This window comes from Zootoca vivipara, chromosome 14, assembly GCF_965207765.1.
Source record: "Zootoca vivipara chromosome 14, rZooViv2.hap1.1, whole genome shotgun sequence".
NCBI classification, from domain to species: Eukaryota; Metazoa; Chordata; class Lepidosauria; order Squamata; family Lacertidae; genus Zootoca; species Zootoca vivipara.
The window spans coordinates 18,968,823-18,990,771 of NC_142597.1; the positions used below are offsets into that span (position 1 = coordinate 18,968,823).

General features: G+C 46.3%; 1 protein-coding gene and 1 long non-coding RNA gene across 4 annotated transcripts in view; one reads left to right on the top strand and one right to left on the bottom strand.

The window, feature by feature from the left end:
• The window catches only part of ZBTB16 (zinc finger and BTB domain containing 16), a 190,216-nt gene that overhangs the window by 104,058 nt on the left and 64,209 nt on the right, over positions 1 to 21,949 (top strand). For all 3 annotated transcript variants that reach the window (XM_035138957.3, XM_035138956.3, XM_035138955.3), the window contains exon 4: positions 11,565 to 11,651. In XM_035138957.3, the coding sequence (XP_034994848.2) occupies positions 11,565 to 11,651 (87 nt within the window). The remainder of the gene's footprint in view (positions 1 to 11,564; positions 11,652 to 21,949) is intronic.
• Positions 8,771 to 18,059, bottom strand: LOC148683518 (uncharacterized). Its single transcript, XR_015947033.1, has 3 exons — positions 15,427 to 18,059; positions 11,827 to 11,991; positions 8,771 to 8,842 (listed from the first exon to the last, which is right to left on the bottom strand). It is a non-coding gene; the product is annotated as an uncharacterized LOC148683518 (long non-coding RNA).

Sequence of the window (21,949 nt, forward strand, 5' to 3'; positions counted from 1 at the left end):
TATAAATTGCAACAGTCGGACAGGATAGGGCAGGCATCCCCAAAGTGCGGCCCTCCAGGTGTTTTGGCCTACAACTCCCATGATCCCTAGCTAACAGGACCAGTGGTCGGGGAAGATGGGAATTGTATTCCAAAACATCTGGAGGGCCAAAGTTTGGGGATGCCTGGGATAGGGTTTATCGGGGGAGATTGCCTTTCATGTTTTTGCACCCAGAAAGAAAAATGTAGCCCCATTCTCTGTTAATAATCTGTTTGAGTCTGCCAAAAGGTAGGTCAGGTCCCATTTGGAAGTCCTACCTGTAAATTTTTGAGAGAACGGGAGCCACCAATTGGGTCATCTTTGTTGAAATTATTGTGAAGAACCACATGAACAAAATATTCTTCAACTTGCTCTTCACAAGTGCAGAGTAATTCACCATGAGGGATAGCCTCAAATTGGCCATCCGGTACAGTGGAGGGCAAGCAGTTTAGACTAGCTTTAGTGGAAATCAAGCAGTATTTGCGCACAGAAGGGAACAGAAGTATTCACCATAAGCCCTTGTGATTGGCAGGCAGTGTGATGTCACCAGATTGGCCAGGCCTGTTAACAATACAAGGAGCCAGTCCTTCTGGGCTTGGATTAAATGTCCTGCAAACCTGGATTTGGCCATGTTTTCCAGACTAACCCAAAAGTCTCCAGCCAGGTGAAATGCAATGGTCTTGATGCCCAACAGACCAACATAGTTCTGCTTGACGCCTCAAGGCTTCATCTACCTGTTGAGCATCAAGAGTTAGATAACACATAACTGTTAAACTTTCTTCTATAGCTTTTAATAGATAGCAAGTCTTTGGGACATTGAGGCAGGCTTTTGCTCACTGTTGAGTTTGGAAACATTTCTTCCCAGAGATCAGGAGTTATTTGCCAGCCTCTGATTTTATGCCTCGGCTCCCCATCCATGCCCATTGCTGTCACCTTTTTCAGCCAAATGAGTGCTGGGTCAGCTGCAAATATTCCTGGATTGTGACTGTACGGCAAAGAGGGAAATTGGTTTTGGAAGAGCAGGGAGCTTGCCTTGGGCTTTTGCAAAAGGGGTATGAATTACAGGTGCCAACTTTCTCCCAGTCACCCATGCTGGAAGGACACACGGTCAAGGGCCTGGGGTGAGGAAGAGGGTAGAGCATAGCGAGGACTTGCTGTCATTCCAGAGGACCTCGGTGACTCTGCAGAATCCTGCCTGAATGGAAAAAGCCGCCTGTTTTTGCCAGCTGAGTTGAGCAAGTATCTTTATTAAGCAGAGGCCCATAAATCTGCTTGTACAAACACCAGCGGAAGACCGGCCGAGGAGCTGGTGCCAAGGGGATGAGGCATGTTCTCGAACACACAGCTGACTCTTGGCAGCACACGGGGTCCCATCTCTCCAGGGTCAGTCATCGGAAGATATCTTTATACTGTAGGCAAGTCGAAACAACTTGCTAAAAATACCACCTTTTATCTTTTCTCCCTTCTCCCCTCCCCCACCAAAAAATCCCACCCAAAACATTTTTTTTGGGGGGGGGGACGACAAACCTGTTTACATTAAAGCTGCTAGCTTCAACAAGAGACTTTAAAAGAAAAGGGGGAAAAACCCTGTAAATAACCATTCCTTGATGTATTGCTTTTGAATGTTCCATCCCCGATGTTCCGTGCTTTTAATAAATATCTCTCCTTGTTTTTCTGAAACCCTGGTGTAATAAGCACTGATGCTGGCTGACATTTTCCTGGTGACTCACATAGTAAAATTAACATTGAACTATTTGCATATTCAATCGCTCTGTTCTCTGCCTTGGCTGTAACACTCTTTCTCCCCCCTCCCCCCTCCAAACAAGTCCTTTTATGCATGCGTACATTGCAAGATTTCTGGCTTGGTATCACTTTTTGTTTTGCTGATTTGATTTAGAGGGAGAGGGGGGGGTGAAACCTCCCTTCCTGGCGTACACATCTACTTGAGCAAAAGAAAGAACACCCAGTTCTAGCCTTTGAAAATTGGCAGGCTGCGTACTGTTCCCTGACTGATAAGAGGTACTGTAAATAAAACTGTACGGCGTAGCCTGTCGTAAGATGCCCTGTGTCTGCACTTATTGTTCTGACAGCTTTTGCGGGTCGGCTGTTTTGGTACGCTCTGTACTCCCCTTATATAACCAAGCATGCGTATCTCATCAGAACATTCAAGATGTTTATTTTAAAATCTCTAGGATTCTTCCCCCCTGTTTTAAAAAAAACAAGCTCCCCAGTAGATGATGCTTCACTTGTTATTCGTTGTTCAGAAATATTTCTTCCATTTCTTCTCCCTGTTTACTTACGGAAGTATTTTGCTTTGTTCATTTCTTCTTAAAAGCTATATAGCCTATCCCAGGGGGTCCCCAGACTACGGCCAGGGGGCCGGATACGGCCCAAAGGCCTCTTTTATCCGGCCCACAACAACGCCCACTGCCACCGCTCACTCTTACCATCGCAGCGTGGTGCTGCTGCTGCCCACTTCCGGGTCGGAAAAGCGCCGGAAATAGCTTGTGCACATGTACATGTGTCGTTTCTGGTGCACTTCCGGGTTGGAGGAGGCCCGTGCACACATGCACAAGCTATTTCTGGTGCCTTTCCAACCCGGAAGTACGCCAGAAAGAGCATGTGTGCATGTGTATGGACGCGCGCTCCCGCGCGCTCCCCCGCCCTCCAGCCCACTACGCAACTGGCACTGCGGGCACTGGCCCAAAGCTGGGTAAATTTGGGGACCCCGGTCTATCGCCTTTCACCATGGGTTAAATTTCATCCCCAGAGCCCTGGACCACAATGTTCCTATGGGGGGGGGGGTTCGTTGCACAGGAAACGGCTCCATGCACCTCAGCCTTTCTGGCCAAGTATCACTGGGGTAGAAAAACAGGGTTTGCTACCCCAGATATGTTGCCCAGTCAGAACCTGTCAATAAAAAGATGGCACCCACTTATTCTCCCCAGGAATTGTTGTTGGGTGCTCTCTTTTTTTGGCTAATGGGTGAGTCTGTGACACTGGCAGAAACTAGGCACATTGATCCATCTACCCAATATCACATAGCTTGCCAACATGGCATCCATGAGTACCACTGTGCCTACCAGCCCCTATGAATGGTCTCAGTGAACATCCCTTCGAAATCCATAATGCAAAAGAGACTGTTTGCCCTGGCCCAGTGTATCTATCTCCTACATTGAACATGCTTCCTTAAGCATGACAATGTTTCATTGGATGCCAGGGTCAGAAACCCGCCTTCCCTTCCATCCCACACAGAGGAGAGGTGCACATTGCTTCTCTCTGTGAATGAGTGCGGCGGTGGCGGCTGATGTAGCTGCTTTTTCCCATTGATGAGAGGGTATGCCCAAACTTTTTAAAGATCCTGACTCTTTTCTGGGTTTTAGTTGTGGTAGGCATATTGTGTTATGCCACTCGGGTATGGCAGTAATTTTGTGCTATGTCATGCTCCACGTGGCAGCTACTTTGTGACCAGTGGCCATGATACTTTCTCAAAATTCCAAATCTGCCCACTGACCCCAAAGACTAGTGCCCCTGCAGTGTCATCTCTGCCAGTGACGTAGCATGGGTTGCCAGCACTTTAGGGCCATGTGGAGAGCAGAAGAAGACGGGGTACACATGCGCATTCAACTGCCTAACAGTGTCTGTGTTACCCAGGAGATCGCAGCCACAGAGATAAGAAAAGAAGTGTCTGGAGAGGTCACTTCCTGGTTCATATGGAGAAGCCAGTTTCAATGGAACCCAACAACGAAAGCATGCGGCTGCATTGAGGCAGCATTGAGTATTGAAATTTTGCACCCCTGAGCATTTTGCACCCAGGGCAGCCACCCCTGTGGCCCTCCTCATGCTACTCCACAAATCTATAGCCTCAGCAGCTTCCCAGGGCAGGAAATATGTTCTACTTCACCCTGAGCAATGGGCCATGAATTGGACTAACTCTAGTTTCAGTGCCAGGGCTGAGCTCTGGAACATGCAAAGGAGGAAAGTGCCTCTGAGGACACAAAGAGTGCAATACACACACACACACACACACACACACACACACACACACAAGTTACTACAACCCATCCAATTCCACCTGGCATTTGTCTGCTGACTGTCAGAAGAGGATGCCGCCGTAGTTGGCTCTTTCGCCTGAATGAGCTGAACTGGCCATTACCGTGTGGGGTTCCCTCCTCCAGGTTAGCATTGTTTGCAAATGTTCTGCTTGTATTTTCTCTAATGGAAGCACCCTGTTTTCACCAGGCTTGTTTTGCCAGCCATTTCCTCCTCTTCTTCCCCTTCTCCCTGCTTTCCTTCTGCTGTAATGCAGCCCAGCCAACGAGGAAAGTGTGCCTCGTGCGAAAGTGAATCATCGCAAACATTAAGATCCTGCACCTGAATTTCAAATGCAGCTCACTCTTGTTTTCCAAAGAAGGGACCTAAAAAACACGAGCAGGTGAGCAGCTGCTTTGGGTGCCACCTGGGGCTTGAACATTCCCAGGCATCTGATTGCCCAGGTGTCTAAAAACCTGGGTGTTCTTGCACATGACTAGCAGCGATCAATCTGATGGGCTTCACGAGAATCTGAAATGTCTCTTCAGAATTGTCTCTCCCCCTTCCTAATATTTTAGAGGAATATATACAGGTACCTGCTGAATGCAAGTTAAGACTTCAATCCTGTATGTATTTCCTAGGAATCAGTTTTGTTATAGACACTGGGACTTCCTTCCGAATAAATATACTTTTCACTGCTGTGACTTGTGTCTGTTTTGTGCAAAAGACTTCAATCCTGTATGTATTTCCTAGGAATCAGTTTTGTTATAGACACTGGGACTTCCTTCCGAATAAATATACTTTTCACTGCTGTGACTTGTGTCTGTTTTGTGCAAAATATCAAGTTTGAAGCAGATATCCTCAGTGCATTTCTGAGCCTTATTTGCTAGGGCTTAGCCCCCAAACCATTATTTGATGCCAGGCTCACCCACCATTGCACAGTCCTATAAGCATCTTCCCTTGAAACTGTTGACTGGTTTGTCATGACAAGTCATAATCTGAAAGCTCAGGCAGTACTTACAGGGTTGTATTTAGTGGTATTCTGCTGTACATGTGCCAGCAGAACATGCACAAGTAGATTGCACCCTGAGTTTCTCCTGGCACATCTATTGACTTGGATTCCTCTGCTGTGCCACATTGAAACTAGCCTGTCTGCTAACACAAGAGCCCTCGCACTATCTGACAGACAATATTGGATACAGCCCATGCTACTTATATGAATAAAAAGGTCTGCCTTGACCTTTAGGGATGAGGATCCTCATTTCTCCGATGTAGCACCCTTAGCACTCTGCTGCCCAGGCCTGCTCTGACATCACAGCAGCCAAGCCAATGGCAGCCACAGGCCTACAGGGACAGTGGAGTACAGAACAGCTCTGAATATTTACAGAACACATTTCTCTGCAACTGAAAGTGGGGAGAGTGGTTTGCCAGCAGAGGATGAAATTCTGGAACTTAGGAGGCAACTGCCTTGTCCACCATGTGGGCCCCTGAGTTTTCAGGTGGCTAGACAGCTATTGGGTAGACAAAGCGTGCAGGAGGTCATGGGAACATGGAATTTTTTTGGAGAATGGGCAGAAGCTGAATCCTGAACCACAATTCATCTTGGAAGCTGTGTGCATTGTCATAATTCATGCTCAGAGCACCTTTCACTTTGCACTAATTGCATCTTGCTTCGTGGGGTTTAGGGATCAAATTAACCACTCTTAACGGACGTGTTTTTCCTTCAGTTCTGGGGCAATGGTGTTGGTGTTTTGGAAAGTCTCTGTCTCCCTATTCTCTTATGAACCCCCCCCTCCCTTAAAACCAGCCTAGGAAATGTTTTGAGGTCTGGCTGCTGTGAGCAAGAATAAATCTGATTTGCTCACCCCAGAGCCTTCAAGGTACCAGCCGGCACTGTACTGGCCTTTTAGGTCAATGATTCTGGAACAAAACATTCCCCGGACTGCCTCTGGCACGAAGGGCTGTAATAGTTCTCAAATAGAACTGACCTTTCTAATTATGTTGGTAATAAAGCTGTGTTTATTATTTAAGCAGGGCTTGGTGGTGAAAGGGATGGAAGGGGTGGTGGAGAGAGGGAGAGGGAGAGGGAGAGGGAGAGAGGGAGAGAGGGAGAGAGGGAGAGAGGGAGAGAGGGAGAGAGGGAGAGAGGGAGAGAGGGAGAGAGAGAGAGAGAGAGAGAGAGAGAGAGAGAGAGAGAGAGAGAGAGAGAGAGAGAGAGAGAGAGAAGGAGAGAGAGAGGGGCTATTTGGCATCCCGGCCGGCTTTCCACTGCACCTCTCTTTCTTACTAGGCCTGGCAGCTTTGGGTATATTTCAGATGAGCCCATCATCGCTGCCCTCCAGTGCACGGCTTTTTGTGAAACTGTCTCCCATGACTTGAAAGACTGTACATTTATTTTTTTAAAAAAATGAAACAAAATGAAATGTACAGGCAAGCAAAGGAAAAGCGGGCGCGTGGACTGTCTATTCTAATATATAAGCAGGCATGTGATGTCATTGTCCGGCCTCTTCTCCTTCCCACCCCCTCTGTACCTCCTTTCTTTTTTAGGGACTGGCCATTTGGTTTAGGCACACTTGAGTTGTTTTGAATGCAAACTTGACATCGCCCCGCAAGCAGCCGCGAACGGCGTATGCACAGTAAACAGGCAGACTGTCTTATTGATTAACAGATGAGACCTCTATTATCGATCAAAGCTTGGCGAGAAAATTTATCACTTTTAATTTCACTGCTGCCAAATATTTCTGCCTGTGAGCCAGCCGTTACTGAGACAATTTAAAGGCAGAGGAATTCTTTTTCTAATGGGGAAAGGGGAGCGCTTTTGCTGCTTGTTTCTGTGCTTTCTTTGGGTGCAGGATTCAGTGGGGTGAGGAGGGGTGCTGGCAATTTTTGGTTGTGGAAGAGGGGATATTTTGGGAGAGTGATGCTGGGCTGGAAAAAGAAGAGTGTTGTGACTAGGGTGTGAGCCAAGGCTAGGGATGGAGTCAGAATCCAATCCAGTTCTCATTTAAAGGTGAACCTACTTCATTCTCACTTTCACAAGAGAACAAGAACCATAACCATAATGCAGCTATCCTTCAGAATTTGCACCTTCTCCAAATTTTGCAGTGCTGTTCTCCAGCCAAAAATGTAAATCTCTACTAGTGTAAAGATTACATAGAAGTTCATATAGTATTCATATTAACACCAAAAAATGCATTCCATTAGGGGAAATTGCTTCATAAAAATGTGTCTGTGAGGCAATACTGCGTACAATGCCCTCGACCCAGTATACCTGAAGGAGCATCTCCACCCCCATCATTCAAACACTGAAGTCCAGTCTGAGGGCTTTTTGGTGGTTCCCTCACTTCTAGAAGTGAAGTTACAGAGAACCAGGCAGAGGGCCTTCTCAGCAGTGGCACCCTCCCTGGGGAATGCCCTCCCATCAGATGTCAAGGAAATAAATAGCTATCTGACTTTTAGATGGGTGGCATATGAATATAATAATAATAATAATAATAATAATAATAATAATAATAATAATAATAATAATGCTTGTTTGCATTGCATTTTTTTTTAATTACTACTACTACAGTGGTACCTCTGGTTACAAACTTAATTTGTTCCGGAGGTCCATTCTTAAACTGAAACCGCTCTTAACCTGAGGTACCACTTTAGCTAATGGGGCCTCCCGCTGCCGCCATGCTGCTGGTGCACAATTTCTATTCTCATCCTGAGGTAAAGTTCTTAACCCGAGATACTACTTCCAGGTTAGCGGAGTCTGTAACCTGAAGCGTTTGTAACCTGAAACGTTTGTAACCCGAGGTACCACTGTACTACAAAAAAACATGTGCACTAGGAGAAAGCCACTCTAAAATGCTGATGAAATTTCATGACGACTTTTAAACTACATTGTTGAGAACTTGAGATTGAAATAAAATGAGAAACTAAGAGAAAGTGTGATTGACATTGCCCATCCCAGCTACGGCATGAGATTTTGTGATCTACCAGAGATCTGCATAGAGCCTGCTGCGGCCCACGAAAGATTCTACCCTGATAAAGCCATTAAGATTCCGGGGGTGGGGTGGGTGGGTGGGATGCGAACAAACGAAACAAAGACCAGTTTGCTACTCTCTCCTCCAAATCCTCTCCTCTCCTTTCCTTCCTTTCAAGGTTACTTTTATCACCGCCGAATCCCGTGCTTTAGTTTCTTGGAACAGATGAATCAAACTTCCGAATCTAACAATTACGTTCACAGCTTTGGCCTAACAGCATATGCTTAGAAGACTGTGCCTGTGCCTGTATAGTGGGGTCTATTTTTATCTTCAAGTTTCTTATCTGCTGTTTAGACATCCTGTGCACACTTGTTTCCCTCATTATAACTGGAGCTGTGACCCAACAGACGCCGTGCATGTTGGTAGCAATTTTCTAAGAAATACCGCAAATACCACACCTCACTGATAGTTGTGGAAATATCTGCGAGTCTCAGCACACGCTCTTGCTGTTGCCACTTTCCTTATCTGATAGTGTTGTCGTCTTTCCCCTTATGGCATGCCTGACAATGCGGGGAGGCAATTATATGGGATTGCTAACCTCTCCGAGAAGGCATTGGCATATAATGAGTTTTAAGTAAACGTCTTTCTTGTTGGAAGAGGAACGTTTGTGGTTTGTTTCGTTTTTTACACACACACCCCTTAAAAAGTGATTAATATTACAAGCCACAGCTATCCATGTTCATACTCACCCTGGCATCAGAATTGTCTTCCTGGGTCATCCCAAAAGTCCGTCTACCTTGGAAGATTGTCATTGCCAGATGCTTGCCAGGAAGAAGAAGAAGAAGAAGAAGAAGAAGAAGAAGAAGAAGAAGAAGAAGAAGAAGAAGAAGAAGAAGAAGAAGAAGAAGAAGAAGAGGAATCTTTATTTGCATCAGCCACTAGCCATGGAAATAAAATAAAATAAAATGTACAGTGGTACCTTGGTTCTCAAACTTAATTTGTTTCGGAAGTCCATTCCAAAACCAAAGTGTTCCAAAACCAAGGCATGCTTTCCCATAGGAAGTAATGCAAAACAAATTAGTCTGTTCCAGACTTTTAAAAACAACCCCTAAAACAGCAATTTGACATGAATTTTACTATCTAAGGAGACCATTGATCCATAAAATGAAAGCAATAATCAATGTACTGTACTATAAAATAAATAAGACAGTATTGTAGATGATAAAAATGAAAATTTAATCTTTTTTCTTCCCTGCACTGATGATAGTCATTGTTTGGATGGAGGGCTTTTATCCATTTCCACAGTCACACAATCAATCAATCAATCAATCAGTAGCTGAACTGGGTTCCACACAGTCACAAAAACAAATTAATTGAAAAAGCCTCAAAAACAAAAATGCAAAATAAATAGCAGAAACAAAAGCGCCAAACTTAATCCATTCCAGAAGTCCGTTTGACTTCCGAAATGTTCAAAAACCAAGGTGCAGCTTCTGATTGGTGCAGGTGTCCCAGAAACATTAGCTGACAACTGCATCAGACGTTTGGCTTCCAAAAATCATTTGAAAACCAGAACACTTACTTCCGAGTTTTCAAAGTTTGAGAATCAAAGCATTTGAGAACCAAGGTACCACTGTACTGAAGATGTACAGGTAAAAACTTAACTATAGAAAATACATTTTGGGGGTTTACATCAATAATCAAATAATAGATCTTGTTCTAATTGACCCCGCTAAAAAACCTTGCAGTTTTTGCTGTCACCTGATCATCTTGATCTGCTAAAAGAAAGGATGTAATAGCAATGGTTGAGCGACCCAGCATGGACAGTAATTGCTGTTTAGTCGTTTAGTCGTGTCCGACTCTTCGTGACCCCATGGACCATAGCACGCCAGGCACTCCTGTCTTGCACTGCCTCCTGCAGTTTGGTCAAACTCATGTTGGTAGCTTTGAGAACACAGTAATAGAGGGGTAATAACCTCATTCCTCAAATCTTTATAAAGAGTGCAAGCCAAAAGCATGTGAGCCACTGACTCAATATTGCCATTTCCACAGAGAAGCCTTCAGGCAGGGCATGAAAGCAACAACTCCCCCCCCCATTGATTATCCCCCGCACCTGGTTTTCAAAGATACACTGCACCCCTATGTGGAGGGAACATTTATCTACCAAATGCACATGCTCATCCCCACATACGTGGCCCTGGCCAGCCCTCTGCATCTTCATCTCTTTCTGTTGCCATACATGTTTGATATCTGTCTGCTTCCAGCAGCCACCGGGACCCCCATCCCGACTGCCATATTTACCCAGAGTGCTGTGTATATCTGCTGCCATGTTTGTAGGAGAGCTTTGTGTCAGAGGCCCTATACTACAAAGCTAAACTGGGGCAGAGGCCCTTAGGCAGGGTACACAGCCCCTCTCTCATTTCTGAATTATATCCTTCCACATGTTGATTCCAAATCCCTTTCCAATCCTTGGGGATCATGTAGTGATCTGTGTTCCTTCCACATCAATGGCAGCGCTTGGACGGCCGGTAATATTGACATCTACTGCCAATACGCCATGGCTTCCCAAGTCCCTCGAGTTCAAGTGAACTTTTTCTTCTCCTTGTTTGGGTTTTCAAAAGGCATGCCCTCGCTTTCACTGTGTATACAGTAGCCCCATAATTGCAAAGACTTCACAGTGAAAGTCAACTTTAGATTCTGAAGCATTTGACGCTCTCCGAATTTCAGAGTTTCCTTATGTCTGGGGTTATGATTTTACTGTGTCCACACAGAGGCATTCCTGGAGCTGAGAACTGGCCATTTGTTAAAAAGAAAAGATTTTTAATGTAAGAAAGTATCTCCAGGAGATCTCTAGACCAGGGGTTCCTAAACTTTGCTCCATGAACCACCATTGATCCATGAACTTCATTCAGGTGGTCTGTAGAATGTCTCCCTTAAATATTAATAATTATTTTAAATTGTACTTTATATAATTTTAAATTGCATTTTTATTGCTTCTTTAATTCCCGTATTGTGTGTGTGTGTGTGTGTGTGTGTGTGTGTGTGTGTGTGTGTTTGTATTACAGTCTTAATGTTATGGGACAATTATTGTGCTCTTGTGCAATCCCTGTTCCTTGCGACTCCTCCCTGTGAGTTGCATCCGGGGGGAAATCCTGGCATGGTTTATTTGGAGTGCAGATATTGCATTTCCATGGGGTTCAGCCCAGAGTTAGTCACACTCATGGAGCAGACCCATTGAAATTCATGGGCATGGAAAACTTAACTGAATAGGTCAACTCCAAGCAAAAGCTAGTTAGTTAGTTAGACTCATTCCCTAAGTTTCAATTTTTAAATTTTATTTATCTCTAAGAAACCCCACACCCATTTTTGGGTCTCTGTTCAAAGAGGTGTCTTTCATTCATTTTCACTGTAAATGTTCAATGCTACTAACAGGATGAGTTTTTTGACAGGTATATTTTTAAGATTTATCCATGAATCTTGGTAAACATGTATTTTATAACGTTCTCTCCTCTCTCTCTCTCTCTCTCTCTCTCTCTCTCGTTATAGCGGGTGCCAAAGCCTTTGTCTGCGACCACTGCGGAGCTCAGTTCTCAAAAGAAGATGCCCTAGAGACCCACAGGCAGACCCACACTGGTAGGTCTTCTATTTGGGGGGTTCATTTGTTGTTGTTTTTCAAAAAAATCTTCCTATTTTGCAAAACAGGGGTTTTCTTACACAGCGGCATTGTTATTCCATAATTCTGGGAAAGATCATACATGAAGTACCAAAGGGGTGGAGGGGTGGGGTTTTGCACATACAAGCCGCTCACCCAATGGACTGGGAAGGTCTGCAGCGACTTCTCCTTGCCTTCGCTTGAGGGTGAATAGAATCCTTCAGGCAACTAGGAACTGCAATAAAGCTGGCAGGAGGCTGATGGCAACTGTAGTCCAATTCATTTGAAGCACATCAGGTTGGGAGAGGGTGATGCAGGGCACTGCAATAAAAATGGGAGGGTGATCATCAATACATTTGCTGACTGAAGGCTGATGTGCCTCTGATCGCCACAGGCTGGTGGAAGGCAAAAACTTATCATAAACAGTTTGCTCAACAACCTGTTGCTCAACAAAGATTGCTCAATTTCTAGTTTCAGTCTTGATCAATGTATTGTTTAATTGGGCTCACCTGAGCTGTGATGTGTGAGATCAACAACTTTCCCACTGGAAGACTTTTCAGAGAGTTGCTTCATAGCACAGAACCTGTCCTTTAACAGTATTATATTTGAGCTTTCACACGACATAAAAGCTGCTTCCAGAACTATAACAGAGTAGAATGGAAGTTTAGTGCTCATTTTTGTGTTATTTGCTCCCAGAAAAACAAATCCATTTGCAAATAATATGAAAATGAGCTCTAAACTTGCACTGTAAGTCACTCTTATTCCACTCATAGTTCCAGAAGTGGCTTTTATGCCATGTGAAAGCTCAAATATCATATGGAAATTAACAGTTAGGGAAGTGAATGGTGCCCAGGGGAGATTTTCTCTGCTGCTGAATGGAGGAACAGTCTTGAACTGGTGGTTGATAGCAAGGGGAATTGGAGGGGTATTGGCACCTGGGGCAAAATGCCCCACTGCCACCCCCACAAAGAAAGACTCCATAAGGGCTTCTCCTTTCTGGATCCCCCACGCCCAAGCGGTGGTGGAGCTTTGCACTGGCTTCCCCCCTCAGGAAAAGGCAGTGACAAGCTCTGCCACACCACCTGGTATGGGGCAGATCTCCTCCCCACCTGATGGCAAAGCAGAACTGGGGTGCTGACCCTTGAGAGTGTCCTCTGAGGTGTCCGCTTCACCCCAAATCATGACGAGGGGCATCTCTGGTTGCTAGGAAGGGGCTCTCTCAGAAGTTGCACCTGCCCTTTCAGCACCTTGTTCTGCCCCATAGTTTTATCTCAATGTTTTTTGTTTCTGTTTCGTTTTTTTTTTTTTTTGCAGAGGGTAGGAGGCAAAAGCTTCACTCTTTATCATGGCATATTTTGTACTGTGACCGCCTCCTTTCACTGGCTAGTTTGCTTGAACCTAGTGGCTCGGGGGTCCCAGGGGAGGCTCCAGCTTCATTCACACTTTGAGCATCACTCTGTGCACTCCTGCGACGGAAGCGGGAGACAGCTCCCTCCTTCCCGGACTGTATTAGGGCGAGCAAATCTTTTTAGTACCGATAAACCAATAAATGTCATCGAGGATGGAATGTATGAATCCGCAAGTTGAAATTTAACACCCTGGATGCTATCTTGGCTCCCAAATATACAACACCTGACTGTGAGCACCAGGATTAGGAAGAGCCAGCATTAGACCATACATGCATCATAGAGCGCAACCGATGCTTGCCGTGCCATTCGATCTTGCAACTTCATTGGCAAAGTAGCAGTTAATAAATTTCAGAATGATTGTCCTCCTCCTCCTCCTAAGACTAGCCAGCTGGTTGATGTTGGCAGCAGATAAAGTTGTTTGTTACTAATGGAATTCACAGCAGAGGCATTTTCAGGAGGACAGGGGAGGAAGGGCTCCTACCTGGAATCTACTCCAGAGCTAAGGGATCAAGCAGCAAACATGTGTGGTTGTGTTACTTTCTCTCTCACAAAAACCCTGGTGCAGTGAGAATCCTGTTTTTTATATGTTGATAGCCGTTAACTGCAATAGAAATAGGAACAGGTGCTCTCTCCATTTGACCTACATAGTTTGTGCAATGTGATGATATACCCTGCTGGCCTTTGAGACTCTTGGCGTATCTTCATAACTGCAGAGTCACCCCTGGTTTAACAGCCGTCCCTTCCTTCCTGGGGATCCTGGGAACTGTGCGTCTGTGAGCAGGGCTATGGATCTGCAACAGACAATTCTCAGTACCCTCACTCAGTTCCCAGGATTTCTTGAGGAGCCAAGCGCTTGATATGTAGCCTCTGTAACTTTGTCATGCAGAGTTGGGGCCACCATTTTGGGCAGCAAACCAAAAGCCGTTAAACTTGTATAGCCTAAAAGTCAGAGGTCATGCACCTGCTGATCACACATGAGCATCTTAAGTTAGAGTCCTGAACATCTCCAGTTAAAAGGATCAGATGACGGGCAATTGGAAGGACTTCTGCTGCCAGTCAGAATAGACAGCCTTAGACCAAATGGATAAATAGTCTGACCTCATATGAGGCAGCTTTCTGTATCCACATTCAAGGCCTTCTAATGAAGACCCATGATGGAAGGAATTTGGGCGCAGAGTGGTGGAACTATGTGTGCTTTCATAGTGGCACCACAGTGCCACTGCTAGCCAACTAGCAGAAGCCTTTGGGGCAACTCAGTGCCACATTGTCACTGTGAGGTGGGAGCTAGCTGTGGGGAAGTGACTTTGTGGTGCCCAGGCACATCACAAAGATAGCACGAAGCTTGGGCAACCTCTTGCCAGGGGCTTGGGAGACTTGTACTTGCCACCAGTGGGATCAAGAATGTATACAATGAGGTCTTGGGATCTTGGAAGTATGGCGGTGGGAGCCTTCTCTGATCCCCTGGACTACCCAGGCGCACTATTGCGGCACTCTTAAGTGTCTGTTTAGCCTGTTGGCCACACAGAACCCAAAAGCAAATGACCTGCTTCCTGAGTTTTCACAACTGAAACCAACACCTGTCTGGAAATATAACAGAGCCCGGATAGACATAGGTCCAGGCTTCTGCAAATCTGAAAATGGGAATGTTTCATTTGAATAAACCCATGGAGAAAGTGCTTTCTCTGAGTGAACGGGACACATCCCATCCCCTCTTCCCTTCCATACACTTCACCATGTGAGATAACAAAACATAACTCCCGGCAAATTAAAAGCTAGCATTTCAGGATAAATACCCTAGTCCAGTATCAGGCCTCAGCAAAGGCAGTTCATTCAAGTAGGTCAGAGACATGTTTGCGTGTTCCAAAAATAGGAAGGGGTCAAGATCCATGGCGGATCGGTCAAGATGGATTGGGGAGCCAGAATTTAGCCAGTGCCTTCATGCACTTGTGGACTGAGATGGTCCTGTAGGGGATCCGGCATGAGACTAGATGACCCTGTCTCCATGCAAGGAGCTCTGTCATTGCAATAGGAATGGAGTGTTGAGGGCAGGTGCTGAGGTTTGACTGCTCAGAGCCCCAGTTTTAGACCCACTCAAGGTCCTTAGCCTGCTGTGCTAAGTTCCCTGTTTGGAAGGCTTGTGCCTTCAAGCAGGGCTAGCTGTGGTGGACATCCCACATGGCAGTGGGTCCTTGTCTTAGCAGACAGATCCTACGTTCTCTGTATTTCCACTGGGTGGTGACAGTAGGGGGAGGCGCCTATTGACAATAACCAGAAATGAGAAGGAGGCATACAGTAGCTTCCTGAGGATGTCCCCTTCTGATGTATTCAGAATCCAGTACTGCCTCACCTGGAGCCTGAAGAGGTTACAGTCTGTGCTACCACCTCAGACCTCACCTGCCTCGTTTGGCTGCCCAGATAGATGAAGCATTTCTGGCGGAGGAAGTGAGGAAGCAACAGTTCTGGCAAGGTTTGTAGGAACTATAGGGATGTAGCAAGCTGACATGTTCTAGAACAGGCCACCCATCAGTACTGTCTACACTGACTGCCAGAGCTGCTTTCCAGGGTTCCGGCAGTAGGATGTTCCCAGCCCTATTTGGGGATGCTGCGAGGATTTGAACCTGGCACCTTCTGCATGCAAAGCTGGTGCTCTCCCACTGAGATCCTGCCCTTCCTTTTGGTAGAGTTCTTCTGGCAAAATGGGGTGGCTCCTAGTGGGATGTCCATGGCCAGCTCCTCAGCTGGAGATGAATTATTCCAAGGGGAGATGTTACACCAGCAAAAGTCCAAAGGAGACTGGGAGACTTATATAGCCACTGCCAGCCCTTCCTCTTCCCAATTCTCTGCTAGAACATTGCTTGAAGCTGGGTCTTCTCATCTTCCCTCCACAAGAGAGTGGTCTGGTGGCCAAATGTTTATTCCTTTGGCGGCTCTGGGCTTCCCATCAGTTCTGCTGCCACCTTTGATCTTGAGGCCTGGGGGTGGGGATGGAGCCGGGGAATCAGGCCTCTGGAAGGGGTTGAATGGGTTATTAGATGGCCCAGATGAAGCGTCTCTGAGATGGAGCTCTTCAGGCAGCCCTTGAACTATTGTGGGTTCTTCCAGTTCTCCCTAGAGCCCCCTTCTTCTTTCTCCAAAGAGGTCCCTCCTGAGCCTGGCAGGATTCTGGCATGGGTTTTCTGCACCTCTTCTGGAGGTGGCAGGGTAGGGGCTGGTAGAAGAACTCACCTGCCAATGCCATGCTGTTTCCCCCTGTGAGGGGAGCCTTGTGTTTTTCAAGGCAGCTTTAAGTGATGGCTAATGTTGCATCTGCCCCCTTCAAATAAAGGACAAGAGAGTTCCTAACGGTCAGGTTTCAATGATGACCTTGGTTGGGAGGGGTGGAGCACTCCTGGGACAGATTAAGTATGTTTTGATTTAAAACTTTGGGACAAGAATGCCAGTGGCTGCCAGCAAAAGCGGCTGCCCTGTCAGAGCTCAGAGGGTGACATGATCATGCAGAATCGAGGAACAAAAATAGGCAGCTCGAGGTCAGCGCGACCCAAGTGGAGCAGGTTTAGCATCGCCTCCTCGAGCTGTAAACAAGTGTGTCTCAGTTGCATGTCAGTAACTGGCTTTATGGCCAAAAAGCGCCTCTCTCTTGCCAAGAAATTGATAGCTTCCTCTTGTTGAGCACGGCTGCAAATAGCACTGGTAGGAGGATCAAACTCTGAACTTGTTGGCGTTTTCTGAAGTGAAAGCTCCCTGCGCCTGGAAGAAAAACTCTCCAAGGCTTATAATTATTCCCCTAGTCCACTGTTGAGGTAGCAAGAGTGACCCCCCCCCAAACCAGCAAAGTTGTGGTGGTGTTTTGGGGGCTGGAGTCCACCTTCCTGTCCCCTTAGATTATATATATATTTGAACTTGGGCACCAGGCAATTGCAATGAAGATAATAGCATGCAAATGAAACTTCCTGGATCAGGCTAAAGCCCTCTACTCGGTGAATGAAGTCCCTGTGGCCCACCAGGTGCCATTAGACTCCCAGCACCCATGATCATGCTGGCTGGGACTGATGTGACTAGAAGCCCAACACATGGAGACGGAGAGCCGGTTCCCCACCCCTGAGCTAAGTCAACCTGTTTATGGAGAGCAGGGCAAAGACTGGAGAAGGAGATGTGTATTAGCCCGTAGGGCCACCACAGAGGAAGCCCTCCAAAGGTATATGGGGCCTTAGTCATTTAGAGCATGATATGTCATCATCAGTGCCTTGACTGGGAAAGCAATTTGTTTAAAACTGGTGCTAAATGCAAGTAATTGGAAACATCCTGTCTACCACCTTCAGATTTGTAGCTTCTGGAACCATTTCCAGCCCCAAGCAGTGCATGTTAGCAAACTCTCCAAGTGTCCCTATTTCCCAGGGACAGTCCCAGATTGACAGAAGCTGTCCTGGTTTCTGATTCGATCCAGGAATGTCCCGCTTTTCCTTAGGACATCCCTAGTTTCATCAGAGAAATGTTGGACGGTAAGCAAGAGTGTAATCTGAAGGTTTCCAAACGATGGATAACTGTAACTAGACTTTTCTGGTCCAGGAAAGACCATTGCTGGTGAACCAATGGCTACTAGCCACAATGGCTATGATCTACCTCCACGGTCAGAAGCATTGTGCCTCTTAATACCAGTTGATGGGATGGGCAGAAAGTCATTACCCTCAGGTCCTGCCAGTGGGCATCCCACAGGCCACTTTGAGATCAGGGTGTTGGACTAGATAGGCCACTTGCTTAATCTAGCAGGCTCATTTTATGTTCTTAGCTAGCCACAGGCACTGCAGGCCATTAAAACCACCTGGGCTTCCAGTGACGAAAAAAAATGGTCCCAAGAGTACCCCCTCCGAAGCTACGTAGACTTCTAGCAAACAAACCCTCTGTGTGACACCGTGCAGAAAAATGGTTCTCTCTCCCCTCACAGTTCCCAACCTCCCTGTTCCCCCCCCCCCCATAACAATTATACATATTAAAAAGACATCAAGACGTCTGTAAGCTACTAGAAGACACTTTGGGCTCCATAGGTTTTTCTGTGGATGTTCACATCACTTGGCCTCTGCATTCACCGGAAAAAAATGTTTTGGCACCCTGCTACGCCTGGGGGAAAGGTGTAAAAAAGAAGAAGTTATATATATATTTCAAATTAAAAAGGAATGAATTCAATCAGTGCCAGCTGCTAGCTGCATGGCTGTAATGTTCAGGTTACATGGAAAATGTAGCAGCGACTGGTTGTGTCCCTTTTTATTTCAAAAAATGTAATAGCTGTTGACTTTTTTAAATATCAGAGGTGATTTGTATAGGATTTCCCAGGCTGGGCCAAAGTATTTCACATGCGCAAAAGACCGAGAGCACAATGCTGTGTAACATCACCCCCACATGGGAAGCTTCTGTCCTGAGCTTGTGTTTGTACAGTCAATACCCTGGCATGGATTTACTCCTGACCTAGTTTTGCACTCTGCTACTACAGGAGCGTGCTGGATGCCTAATATAGAGCTGATTTTCTTAGCATGTGGCGTCTCTGCCATGACAGGGTCTGATTTGCAACACGAGCGATGCTCTTTCATGTAGCATGGGACCATTCCTCCTAGGTTTTGCCTGCTGCGTGGACCAGCACAACTTTTGAAGCCCAAAACCTTCCGCGTGTACTGTGCGAACTTGCCACAGCCGGGCAAAGAGGGCAAACATCACATGGGGACTTAAACTGGGCACGGTGTCAAATTAGCATAACTTGGCCATCATAAGATGTGCCTCGTTTCTGTCTTAAGACAAAAACACGAGCAGGGTCTATTCAGGTCCAATGCAAAAGAAGTTGCAATTATTTTATGCATGTATTTGAGGGTGAGAGAAATAGCTCGTGCTAGAACAGTTGCAGGTGTGTGTGTATTTTGGCGTAGTGCCATTATATTCACCTTTCTTTCTGCTCCCACGGAACATGACACACCCTTCCTTACATGATCTGAAAGTCTTATATTAAGGCATCTCCAAGGTGTGGGCCACAATCTCTTCTCTTTGCATATCATCCTGGAGGTGTAATAACGGGGGGGGGGGGTAATCTCTGCCTTCCATAGTGAGGATTCTGCCTTAGTCAGAGCCAGGGAGGCTGGACTGTACAGTCCTCAGTTCTGTTTTCCGGAATGAAACTCTTAAAAATTATCAGCTAAACTGCTTCCCTTTGGGGCAAAAGGACATTTCTGGTGAAACCAGTGAAAACTGGCATGCAACGAGGTTTCTCTCTCTCTCTCTGGCCAACCAAGTTCTACTCAGACTCATAGGGTCTTCTCCAAGTAACCTCCACTCTGAGGAGACCTATTGAAATGAATGGACCTTAGTTAGCCATACCCATTCATTTCAATGGGTTAACTCTGAGCATGATGGGACGTTAGATGCAAGCTACAGCATTATGTTTTCGGCTCCATGAGCCCACTTCCCACTGATGCAAAGATTGTTTGTCATAGGTTTTGTGTGAGGGACAGGGACTACAAACAACCCCCTCCCATCTTGAGAACCAGTTCTTCCCCCAGTACCAGCGGGAGCGGAGAGGGGGAAGAGTCCAGCGGGGAAGCAGGAAGTAGAGGGCATGGCTCTGGCAGGGTCACAGAGCCCCTGCTCCGCTTGGGAGAGGAAGGAAGGGAGAGGGAAAGGGGGAGGAAGGAAAACACGGCAAGAAGACCTCTCCCTCCAGTTCCGGAATTGCGCCAAAAGAAACGGGAGAGGAGATTTGCGATTCCCATACTTCTTTGTTGGAAAAGAACGCGGGAATCGCCATTCCAGGGTTCTGACCCAGACTGAGAACATGTATCTTGTACAGCTCCAGCACTGTAAATAGTTTGCACACAATAAAAGCATGAAAAGGCAACGTTCTGGAGAGTCGTTACTCTAGAGTAGCCGCAACGTGCCTCCTGTGACATTTTGTTTGCTTAATTTAAATAAAAGCTGCTAAAAATTTTTTTTAAAAAAGCAACAGCAACTTAGTAGCTCAACTTGGCATTTTCACTGCGCATTTGCTAGCATCGAATTTCACCCGCTACCTTCCATCCCTGCCATGGCCATTACTCCTATACCCTGTTGAAAAATGATGTGGCATTCTCTGTTTTAGATTTTCATTGTCTGCCAGTCCCACAGTTATTCCATTTTCACTCCACAACACACACACACACACACACACACACACACACACCACACACTGTCTCCTCTTCCCAGATCATTAGTAAACATGTTAGAACATCCTTGCTCCCAGCAGAAAACGTCTTTGCTTCTTCTCTTGCAGCTTAGTCTTTAAACTGCCCTTCCTTTGGTCAAAGCCATTCGGCTTCATGCTCTGTGTCCTCCACACACACACACACCTCCCAACTTCACCGGCAAAACCACCCAGTAGCATCCAAATGGCAGAGAGGAGTTAATAAAACCAATGTGTAACTGAAACATGAAAAGCTATAAATTGTCTTGCGCTTCCCCTCTCCCCCTTCCCTAGGATGTTGGTAGCATTTTGATTTAATAGTTGGACAAACACAAGGGTCTATTTTATTCAGCGTTTACAGGCCTCGGGGCTGTTATTCTTCCAAATTTAATAGCATTGAAATTGCAGGGTTTGTGATAATTTGCCCATCACTTTCTGCGCTTCCATTGATGTTTATTGTCAGCGGGATGAAATCTCGATCCGATTCACTTAGATAACATGTCTGTTAAACATTTAGATAATTGTGCCATCATTAAGTTGTCACATTATTTTAGAGATTCAAAACAGTATCGTGGTAAGTGGAGGTACATGGAGAGGGAAGGGCGGGGGGGGGGAGTCTTGCAGGAGCACAGCCGTCTCGGGGAAAGAGAGGAGTCAGTCGTGTCACTGGATTCCAGCTCGGCTTATTATCACGGCAACAAGCCAGTTTGCAGCAGATAGATATATAGATATATAGACGATATGTTTGCTTCAGGCACTTTCTTGGGAAGTGTTAAAAAGTACTCTGTCTCATGCCTAGCACAAAGACGCGGAGAATTTCTTCACTTTACACGGCATCAAATGGATTTTCAAATCGGGAAAAGACTGCTCACCTTCCCTTGAAAGCTCGCTCACAACTCCACATTTCAGGAAGTTGACTTATACGGAGTCAGAGAAGCTTCCCATCTAGTTCAGACTTGTCTGCACTGACTGGCAGCAGCTCTCCTGGGTTTCAGGGCGCAGCCTTTCCCAGCCCTACTTGGAGAAACCAAGGATTGAACCCGAGGCCTTCTGTGTTCAAAGTGTGTGCTCTGCCACTGAACTCTGGCCTCTGTCCATGGTGGATCCCAATTTGTGGCAACTGATTTTCTTCTGATTTACTCACAATGAGCAGCTTTCTACACAAACACAACATGGCATACCATTGAGCTCATGGATAAGGGAGGGAGGGAGTCTGAACTGCTCGCTGTGACCTGTGTCCTTCACATGTAGAGCTGGGGGCCTGCAGTGGCACCTTGTTGCAGATCTTCGGTGCTCCTCTTGAACGTCAGGATCAGGATCCAGCCAGGGTATGACCCTGAGGGCACCTGCTCTGTCCTTCTCCACCCCACTCCTTGAACACGTGGAGAAGGTCTGAGCTGGGCTACTGACACCTTCAATTCACCATTGCCCACCGCCCTCCAACTTGGGAAGGGTGAAGGTCTGCAGAGGGCATGATCCTGCCCTCATGGAGTCTCCTCCAGGGGCGTAGCATGGGTTGATGGGTCCCAGGGCAGGGCAAGTATTGTGCCTCCCTGGTGGACTGAGCAATGGCCATTCTCTTTGCCATCCAGCATCTAATCAAGGGAGTCTGTCCTTGCAAACCAGCTCCAGCCTGGGAGCAGAGATAAGGCAGAGAAACATAAAGCCACAAGCA